The sequence below is a fragment of the Nematolebias whitei genome, chromosome 14 (genome assembly GCF_014905685.2).
Source record: "Nematolebias whitei isolate Nwh7 chromosome 14, NemWhi1, whole genome shotgun sequence".
In the NCBI taxonomy this organism is placed as follows: Eukaryota; Metazoa; Chordata; class Actinopteri; order Cyprinodontiformes; family Rivulidae; genus Nematolebias; species Nematolebias whitei.
The window spans coordinates 15,777,697-15,789,147 of NC_056511.1; the positions used below are offsets into that span (position 1 = coordinate 15,777,697).

Below are 11,451 nucleotides of genomic sequence, written 5' to 3' on the forward strand. Positions count from 1 at the left end.
GAGCACTGACTTTGGTTTAGTTAGCTTCTCTCTCTCTGTCTCTCTCTCTCTGCCTGAATCGTTGTTTAAAGTTGAATTAAAAGTTGATTCAAAAATGCACTTGAATTAGGATCAGAATGTTTAAAGTGCACGAGTTGCTTTTGGATTAATTTAGGCATGCGGCTGGCAGAAATATGAAGTGATCGTTTTTGTCACATTGTAAGTTATAAATGCAAACAAGTGTTTGTTAAAGCACATTAGTTTTCTGTAGTAGTTTCAAAGAAATGAGTAAAATGAAACTTTTAAACAAGATTCAGTCGAATTAATCACAGAAAAACCAATAAAACTGTGCCCATTTTTTGTTGGTTCTTCTTCATCTGCAAAAGTTACCAAATCCAAAATATTCAGTCTTTTTTTTAAAACAATTGTAATAAAAATCACAACCGTTAAAAGTTTGCAAGCCTCAGTTTTCAGAGATTACGTCTGGATATTGAGTTAGCAGATAAAAAGTTCATGTTTAGTTTTAAAGAACCTGTGACATTAAATTTTCTTAATAAATAAGAATGCTTATTTAAAATCCATTATTAATAATATAATGCAAACAAATTACGCTGCTGACATGAACAGTTGCGATGTTTGCGTGCACAGTAACAGGAAGTGATCACAAAGGGAAATGTCTGCATGTGAACAGAGCGTTGCTACAACGGCTAACGACACAGACCAGTAAATAATCTGATGGTTTTTTGGATTATTTTGAATTACTATCAAAAACGAAGAAGAGTCGGAGTTCAAATAATTTTCTTTCAATAAACAAAAACTAGGGGGTTCTCCTTTGATGTCACTTACTGTTTCACTTTTGCCACCAAGTTAAAAGAACAAGTCAGTTATGTGAGAAAATGGGTAAAATGATGTGTATTATGCCAAATTCCTTAAATATTAAAATATTTCCACAGAATGAAAAGGTCACGTGGTTCAATGATGCTCAGATGGTGTTTAACTTTACCTTATTTTTATTACATTATATCTAGAATAACGCATGTGTTGTACATTATTAGGATTTTATAGTAGAAAATCTAATTTCAGTGTTGATCAAAGTCTTTTTTTTTTGTTTGTTTGTTTTTATGTACCTGATTAAATTTTTAACTGTTCAGCGATGCCTAATTTTTTTACAAGAAGGTGCCAAAGGCAGAGAAATAATAGATAAAAATGTTTTATTTGTGTATAAATTCCAGTATAGTACGCCTCAGAACAACTTGCCCCCATGGATGTTAGCGTCAGACATTTGGACTGTTTGGACCTGAAAAGTTCAACTAAATGACTTTTTTTCTTAAAGCTAAAGTTTCACTTTTGGATTACTTTCCATTTAGTTTAAAATATCTACTTATGCTTGTCCAATCTGAGCTGAATTGTCCTGCACTAAATAATTATTATTTTAACACACGTTATTTGTGAAACCTTTATTTTGTTAGTAAAATTTTAAAAAGGTGTAATTGCTGTGGTATTTGTGGCACTTGGCTGAACTTTAGAGCAGGTAATAACCCCCCCCCCCCCCCCCCAAAAAAAAAAAAAATAGTCTTATTGGTTTTGTAATATCCAACACTGAAAATAGATTATTTAAAATACAATTCTGTATGTATTGTATTTTACAAGTATTTTATACTTTACTGTATTTATTTTTAAAAAATAAAGGCAGTTACATTGTATATTTTTGCCATATTACACACATAGACGTATGCAAGACATGGGTTTCAGCTGTCACAGTCCTTGTTTCAAGCCACTTTTGAACAAGAGACAGCATCAGAAGTGTCTTGCCTGGGCTAAAGACTGCACTGCTGTTGAGTAGTCCAAAGTTCTCTGATGAAAGTAATTTTGCATTTCTTTTGGAAATCAAGGTCCCAGAGTCTGGAGGAAGAGAGGAGAGGCACAGAATCCATGTTGCTTGAGGTCCAGTGTCAAGTTTCCAGTCATTGATGGTTTGGGGTGCCATTTTCTGCTGGTGTTGGTCCACTTTGTTTTCTGAGGTCCAAGGTCAACGCAGTGTCTACCACGAAGTTTTAGAGCACTTCATGCTTCTTGCTGCTGACCAACTTTATGGAGATGCAGATTTCATTTTCCAACAGGACTTGGCACCTGAACACAGTGCCAAAGCTACCAGTACCTGGTTTAAGGACTGTGATATCCCTGTTCTTAATTGGCCAGCAAACTTGCCTGACCTTAACCCCAAAGAAAATCTATGGAGTACTGTGAAGAGAAAGATACGATACACCAGACCAACAATTCAGAAGAGCTGAAGGCCACTATCAGAACAACCCAGGCTCTCATAACACCTGAGCAGAGCCACAGATTGATCGACTCCATGCCACGCCGCATTGCTGCAGTAATCCAGGCAAAAAGGAGCCCCAACTAAATATTGAGTGCTGTACATGTTCATACTTTTCATGTTCACTTGACCAACATTTCTAAAAATCCTTATTTTTATTTGGTCTTAAGTAACATTCTAATGTTCTGAGATATTTTTGTTGTTTTCATTAGTAGTCGGTTATAATCATCAACAATAAAAGAAAGAAACATTTGAAATATATCAGTCTGTGTGTGTAATGAATGAATATGCTGCAATATACAAGTTTCACTTTTTGAATGGAATTACTGAAATAAATAAACTTTTTCTTGATATTCTTATTTTATGACCAGCACCTATAGTTTCTTAAAAAAAAAATAAAACACTTTTTAACCTGCAAAAGCTTTACTCTGAGGGAATTATCTTTTCACTTGTTTCTTGACTTCTTTATCAAATTAGACAATCCTTGGACTGATATGGACCAAATTAAATACTGAAGTTGCACTGGTGCAAATCCTATCAGCACCTTCCATCGTTACTGGTGTGGATAATTTTGTTTGTACCATTTTAGTTAGGTAACCCACGATGGTTGCAGAAGTCATTTCAAACTAACAAAAGTAATATTAAAGGAAGACGTTCTATGTTGCCTTAAATATTTTGCTGCACATTTTGCAGCAGTCACATGATTTCTTTAACTCTGAGACTTCTGTGCCTGTGCCTGTCCACAGGTATTCCGGCTCGCTCCAGACAGGTGTCAACTCCTTCCCCAGATGTTCAGTAGACTTTAGATCAGGGCTCAGGCTGTCACTTCAAATAATGTTTTGTTCTTAGGCATTCTTGTGTGTTTTTAACTGTTTTTGGTTACTGTCCTGTTGGAGGACCCATAATCAGTAGCTATGTTTACATGGACATAATGAAATGGCTGCTCAGAATAAAAATGCATTATTTAATTGCCCCATTCGGATTATTCTGAGCTCATTCAGCTCGATCCAAATGAATTTGTAATCCAAATGAGAGAGGTGGTTTATGCCAATTCATAATCCAAACAGTGTACATGTTCCCTCCATTGACTATGGTGACATTATTTATATGAACACCCCTACAAGCACACTGCAGATGTTCGATGTATTGTGCGCTAAGATTCATAACTGGCTGTAACTATCATACCCATCACTGCACCCTGTATTCACTGGTTAACTGGTCATCATTAACTTCACGCAGACTCTCTCACTGGTACATTTTCATCTTTGAATCTCTTCTTGGTCATGTTGCTTTCGTACATCTCCTCCTACATGTCACTGCATGAGAGCAGCTACAGCGTGCGCTCTCAGGACATTATTACCTGCAGTGTTCCCTCTGTGAGGACTGAACTAGGCAAAACCTTCTCCTACTCCGCTCCTGTTTCCTGGAATATCTTGCAAAAAGATCTGAAGCTCTCGACCTTGACTTCTCTGTGGCTTCAAACATCTGCTAAGTTCATGGGAAAAACCAGTGCAGACATGTTCTTGTTTTTAGTTGGTTTTTTTACATTGCCTTACAACCTATCTGTTTTTTTTTTTGTTTGTTTTTTGTTACATCTTCTTTCACTTGTTCTCATTGTATGCATCCTTTATGATTATCTTTTGTTGTCCACTGTTGTTACCACTCTTTGTTTAAAAAAACAAGTCTCTCTTGTAAATGTGTCCCCAAGGCTCAGGGATTAACCTTTTACATAAAGGTTGAAATGAATAATCTGATCATTTTATTCTGGTTGTGGAAAACTGACCTGACTGCGCATGTGCGACATACGTCGACCTTACGTATTTCCGTCCATAGACATAAATACGTAGACGCCTTATTGAGCGGGAGCCCATTTGTGGTACGTCGAGCGTCCGCCATTTTGAATGTGGCAGAAGTGCCGGTCAACCAATACAATTAACTTTTCATTCAACCTTTATTTAAACAGGTTTATCCCATTGAGCCTCAGGGACTTATTTACAAGAGAGACCTGATAAATGGACCTGAAATGGACTGAACCTCATTAAGCACCATTCTACAACGTGTTTTAAATTAATCCCTGTCATTCACACACACTAATCTGGAAAACAAACAGGCACCAAAGACATTTGTAACTTTCAACGTGATTATTAAAAATATTACTTATTAATCACTTCGATGAACATATATACACCAATATATATTTACATATATATATGTATATGAAGCTCAGTCCTCGCCTCCTTCTACAGGTGTGCAGTGGAGAGCATCCTGTGCTCGAGCATCAATGTGTGGCATGGAGGCTGCACAGCTGCAGAAAGAAAAGCTTTGCAGAGAGTGGTGAAGGCTGCACAGAAATCTGTTGGAGTCAGTCTCCCCACCATCACAGACATCTACACCTCCAGATGCAGGAAGAGGGCCACCTGCATCATGAAGGACCCCACTTACCCAGCACACACACTTTTTGCCCCACTCCCCTCAGGAAGGAGGTTAAGGAGCATTAAGTGTAGAACCACTAGACTGAGGAACAGCTTCTACCCTGAGGCTGTTAGACTCATGAATCTCTAACTAGAATAATCACTGTGAAAAACCATATCATGTTGCTGCTGATCTGTTTCATGTTGCTGCTGATCTGTTTAAATGTTGATGTGTTCATGCGTGCACATCTGCTCACAGACTCATGTTCATGTTTGTGCTGATGTTCAATGTTTTATGTTATGAGTGCTTAGTGTATATTAAGTTGATGTTCTTCTTAGTTCATATCTTAGATGTTATTACTGTTTTTCTTATACATTTTATTGTTGGATGTAACTGGGACCTTGTGTACATAATTTCGCTCCACCACATGTACCACATGAGGTGCGGATGACAATAAAGAAACTCTGACTCTGATATACATATATATACTGGTAAATATATATATGTATACATATATATGTGTGTGTGTATATATATATATATATATATATATATACATATATATGTGTGTGTGTATATATATATACATATATATGTGTGTGTGTATATATATATATATATATATATATATATATATATATATATATATATATATATACATATATATATATATAGTAGCTAGATAGAGATAGATGTTTATGTTCATCGATGTGATTAATCATAATCAATTAAATGTGAATGTTAGTGCTGTTTATTCAGAAAATCCACATAGTTGCACAGATTAAATGTTAAATATGAATATTTCTATATTTATCACCACATTAATAGTGTTACACGTTAGTCGTTATAAAAACTCAAAACATGTTTAGTGCTTTACTAATCTAAACATTTAGGGAGTAAACATTTTAATAATCACGTTAAAAGTTACAAATGTTGTCTTTGGTGCCTGTTTTGCGTGTGAATGACAGGGATTAACATAAAGCACTTTGTGGAACGGTGCTTAATGAAGGTCAGTCCAGTTCTGCCACATTCAACATGGCGTCGACGTACGTTCAGCGCTCAAAGAGGCGTCTACGCACATATGTCTATGTTTCAGCCTAGCTAATGCTAAATGCTAATATGTCGGGGAAGCAAAATTGGTCGGCGAGCGATACAACATTTCTAATAGAAACTTTGAAAGAGCTCAGAATTATTGAACGCCTTGATGGTCGAAAGTGTAAGAACACGGAGTTATTTCGACAAGTACACAAAAAGCTGCATGAAGCCGGAATCTACAGAACAATTGATCAAATAAAAAATCGCTGGAAATGCTTGAAAGCTAGCTACTACAAAACAAAGAACAAGAACGGAAAAGGTGGCTGCGACCCCGCCAGTTTTTCATTTTACGCGTTGATGGACAAGCTCATGGGAGATTCAGGTTTGTTTATGTTCATCACGGAAGTAGAACTTCTTCTTCTTCTGTGCTTTTTTTAAAGGAAAGTTTACCACTCTGCGCATGTCGGCGCTTCTATTCTGAATAAAAGCCCGCAGCACGTAAAGTTGTAAACGCTCGTCAGATCGGATTGTGTCCATGTACTTTTCATTCATTCAACCCTTATTTAAACAGGTTAGTCCCACTGAGCCACGAGGACTCATTTACAAGAGAGACCTGAATTATAAACATACATTACATTTCATTTGGCGCATGTAAACAGTGACTGCTGGATGTGGGAACCAGTGACCACCCAGTGACCGGAAAAGGAAGGAGCTGGTAAAAGATCATGGATAATGTACTACAGCAGTTAAAGAACGTAACAAGGCATTTAAAATATTACAGAACAATTTAACAACGGAAAATCTTATTGAATATAAAAGGAAAAGAGCAATAGCTCGTAAAACTATTAAGGACGCAAAAAAAGAAAACATGGAGAGAATATTGTTCTTCAATAGGTTCAGAAATAAAATTACAAAACGTTTGGTCAATGTTTAGGAAAATGACTGGGAAAAGGAATGATGTTAAAATACCAACCTTAATCAGAGGTCAGGAGATATTGGTGTTAAATAAAGATAAGGCAGATTTATTAGGCGAGACATTTGCTGCAGTTCATAGTGGGGAACATCTTACAGACATTCATAGACAGCAGAAGACTCAAAAACTTGGAAAGCATAAAAAATATTTTGGAGAAATGTAAAAAATATATGACAACATTAGACATGGAAATAACCATGAAAGAACTTAAAACAGTATTGAAAGGGACAGGTTATTCAGCTCCAGGGGAGGATCAATTATGCTATGCTATGTTTCGACAGATTCCGGAAGTAACATTGAAATTAATATTAAAACTGTTTAATAAAATATGGAAAGAAGGTTTAATACCAAATAACTGGAAAAGGGCAACAATACTGCCGTTCAATAAACCAGGAAAAAATCCTATCAGTCCGAATAATTATAGACCAATAGCTTTAACATCTCATTTAAGTAAATGGATGGAGAAAATAATGGTCAATAAATTAGGATATGTTCTTGAGCATAGGAAACTACTTAATGGATATCAGTGTGGCTTTAGAACAGGGAGATCAACAATGGATGCACTAACTAGAATCAGTAATGACATAGAGAAAGCTTTAAAAATGAAGGAAATAATGATTATAATATTTTTTGATATAGAAAAAGCATATGATTCATTATGGAGAGAAGATTTTTACTTATAAAAATCAAGCAGATGGGAATAGGTGGGAAAATGTATAATTGGATAGCAAATTTCCTGATGGATAGAAAAATTAGAGTGAAGATTGGGAATGATTATTCAAAAGAATTTAATGTGGAAAATGGAGTTCCTCAAGGTAGTGCAATCAGTCCAATTTTATTTAATATTATGATTAATGATATCTTTTCTGATAATGATAAATGTATAAAATCTGCACTATATGCAGATGATGGGGCCATATGGATGAGGGGAAAGAATATAAAACATGTCGTAGGAAAAATTAGGAAAGCAATTAGTAAAGTAGAAAAATGGTCTTATGAATGGGGTTTTAAATTATCAGCAAGCAAGTCTTGTTTTATGGTTGTTACAAATAAGAGAAATAGTGATATAGGAACATTAACATTATACGGACAACCTTTGGAAAGGGTAGCAGAATTTAAATATCTTGGACTATGGTTGGATAGTTCTTATACATGGAAAACACATATAGAAAACTTAGAAACAAAATGTAAGAAAGTTATAAATCTACTAAAAGCTGTGGCTGGAAATGATTGGGGTGCAGATAGACAGTCACTATTAAACATATACAGGGCTCTCATGAGATCAATAATAGATTATGGCAGTTTTATATACGGAGCAGCAGCAAAAACATCATTACAAAAGATAGATAGGTTACAGAGTAGGGCTTTACGTATATGTACAGGAGCAGTGAAAACGACACCTGTTAATGCTCTTTTAATAGAGACTGGAGAGACCCCACTGGAAATGAGAAGAATAAAATTAGCTCTAGTATATTGGATGAAAATTAAAAGTAGTAAGGAAGATAATGCAACTACAACAATTTTACAAAACTGTAAAAATGGATTTGGATGGACTGTAAACAAGTTGATTAAAATGTATGGATTAGAGAATAAGGAAATAGCAAAGTTTAATCTGATTAGTGTTATTCCTCCACGGCTATTTCCTGAGGTAAATGTGGACATGAAACTTCTTAAAATGAAAAATGACTGGAATTTAAATGAAATAGGGGTAAAGACAGACATATAAGAAACTCATATTCTAACTACCTTAAAATATATTCAGATGGCTCTAAGAATTTAAAAGGATGTGTGGGAAAAGGAATATATGTACAAGAATGTAAAATGTACATTTCTCAAAGATTATCAGATCAACTATCTGTCTTTACAGCAGAAATGGTAGCAGTTATGCTGAGCTTACAATGGGTAGAGGAGGTTAGACCAGACAGGGTGGTGGTGTGCACGGATTCCAAAGCAGTTATAGAAAGTATTCAGGGAGAAGGAAATAATAGGAAAGAGTTAGTATTAGAAATTCAACACTGTTTATTTAGACTATACAGGGGTGGCATTGATGTTTGGTTCTGTTGGGTTCCAGCACACGAAGGTGTAAAGGGCAATGAAAAGGCAGATAAACTAGCAAAAAGGGCGCTAGAGGGGGCAATAACAATTACAATCCCTTTTGGGAAAGGGGAAGGGAAATCACTTATTAAAAGTAAAGAAATAGAAAAATGGCAAACAAGATGGAATGAACATAAGAAAGGAAGAAGTTTCTATAATGTACAAAAGTCAGTATTAATTAGAAAAATCACTGAGAAAAATAGAAGGGAAGAAATAATCATGTTCAGATTAAGAGTAGGTCATACCTATTTAAATGATAATTTATATTTAATAGGGAGAAAACAGAATGATAAATGTGAAGGGTGTGGAGAGAAAGAAGATGTAGAGCACATATTGATGAACTGTAAAACATATGAACCTGAAAGGGAGAAACTGAGAAGAATGGTTAGAAGGACAGGTCAAGAATGGAGTCTTAAAGGAATATTGGGAAATGAAGGAAACATAATGGATATTTACAGAATAAGAAAAGCAATATTTACTTTTCTGCAAAATACTAGGTTAAAAAATAGAATTTAATAGATGTGAAGTAGTGTTGCTACACACTCGTGTACAGTAGGTGGCGGTATGCACCTTAAAGTTGCTTGCGATCCGCCATAATAGAAAAGAAGAAGAAGAAGATCATGGATGGATGGTTTATGTAGGGGAAATAAATGTCAGTATGCTTTAGACTCGTTTTTTTTTTTTTATCTTTGTTGAAATATGTGGAAAGCAGCCTGTGCTTAATATTTAAAAAAAAAATCTGAATATAGTTTAAGAAAAGCCACTCAGACCCTGCATGTTTTTTTTGTTTTTTTGCTCTATTTGGAATTGATATGTCACAAACTTTTTCTCCCTGGTTTTTGTTTTGATTTTCATGCACATGCCTATAAGTCAGGTGGGCTCACTAATTATATATATCTATATATATATATACAGGTCCTTCTCAAAAAATTAGTATATTGTGATAAAGGTCATTATTTTCCATAATGTAATGATAAAAATGAAACTTTCATATATTTCAGATTCATTGCACACCAACTGAAATATTTCAGGTCTTTAATTGTTTTAATACTGATGATTATGGCATACAGCTCATGAAAACCCAAAATGCCTGTCCCAAAAAATTAGCATATCATGAAAAGGTTCTCTAAACAAGCTATTAACCTAACCATCTGAATCAACAACGTAACTCTAAACACCTGCAAAAGATTCCTGAGGCTTTTAAAAACTCCCAGCCTTGTTCATTACTCAAAACCGCAATCATGGGTAAGACTGCCGACCTGACTGCTGTCCAGAAGGCCATCATTGACACCCTCAAGCAAGAGGGTAAGACACAGAAAGAAATTGCTGAACGAATAGGCTGTTCCCAGAGTGCTGTATCAAGGCACCTCAGTGGGAAGTCTGTGGGAAGGGAAAAGTGTGTATATATATATATATATATATATATATATATATAATCGGCTGCTCCCTTCTTTAGGGATTTGCCACAGTGAACTAACTGTGTGGAGCAGAGCTGCTATCTAGGGCACCCAGGGGAGCAGATGGTGGGTTCAGGGCCCACGGTGGGGTAAATGAGGGTGGAGGCAGGTGGGTGTTTCACCTATCCCACCCACGTTTTGATGTCGGTAGGAGTTGAACCGGCGATCTTCCGATCACAGGCCCACCTTCTCTACCCTCTGCGCCACCACTCCCTTGCTCACTACTCATCAGTATGATGCTATATTGTGTTTGAAGCCATTGAACTGGCTCTATAGTTGTTAAATATGAAACATGCTCATACTCTGTGGCTTTACAAACCACAGGACTTCTACATGCCACACTGCGGCGCCGTTTTATAAATCTAAATTTGTTATTTCGGTTTATGAAGCGTTAGTGCCTTGTGTCGAATGCTGTAATTTAAAAAAAAATTTTTTGTAGGAATTCAGCTGAATTTATTTTCATGAGGAGAACTGAGCCTGAGCAGGTTAACAGACGCTGCAGCAGCCAAACTGTCAGAGACTCGTTTGTTAGATCACATCCTCAAAGTCCCCAAATGATTTTACAAGAGAAACATTTTTTTTTGTTTAATTTTGACTTTTCACATCATGGAATTCAGTCTTTGTATTTGTCATCTCATGTGCTTCTTCTCAAACATCTTGCAGTAAATCCCTCATGTCAGTCTCACCTCGTTGTTTCCTCTCTCAGCTCTGAATGCTCAGGCTGCGTTGGCTCAGGTGAGAGAACGGCAGCTCGCAGCCCAGTCCCCTCCACCGACCCACGCCGCTCAGCTCAACGGAGGTGCCAGCAGCAGTCAGTCAGGTGGGACGGTTGCTCAGCCCAAACTAGAGCACTGCGAGGGAGCTGCTGCTGCTGGTGGAAGAGCCCTTCTGCCTCCGCCGGCTGTCCCGGCTCCTTCAGCTCCTGCCGCCCCCACCGCAACGCTGACGCCCATTCGTCCCCCCGTTTCTCCTCAGAGCTCCACCCTCCGACCTGTGCTGCAGGAAGCAGAGGAAGCAGTTCTCACTAAACTTCGCTGGGCCACCACCCAGCTACAGAGTTCATCGTCGCCAGAGGCGAGCATCGAGCTGTGCAGCCTCATCACCAGCTGTGCCAGCTCGCTGCGCAGCCTCAAGGAGCTCAGCCAGTAACGACAGTGGACTGGTGGAAACCAAGGAGTGAC

General features: G+C 37.0%; 1 protein-coding gene across 1 annotated transcript; it reads left to right on the forward strand.

Moving 5' to 3' along the window:
- The first annotated feature begins 5,817 nt into the window (after nucleotides 1-5,817).
- On the forward strand, nucleotides 5,818-11,419 carry LOC119419950. The gene is made up of 2 exons (XM_037687321.1): nucleotides 5,818-6,128; nucleotides 10,977-11,419. The coding sequence occupies exons 1-2, from the start codon at nucleotides 5,831-5,833 to the stop codon at nucleotides 11,417-11,419; spliced, it is 741 nt and encodes a 246-aa protein (XP_037543249.1). The 5' UTR covers nucleotides 5,818-5,830.
- Nucleotides 11,420-11,451: the final 32 nt, after the last annotated feature.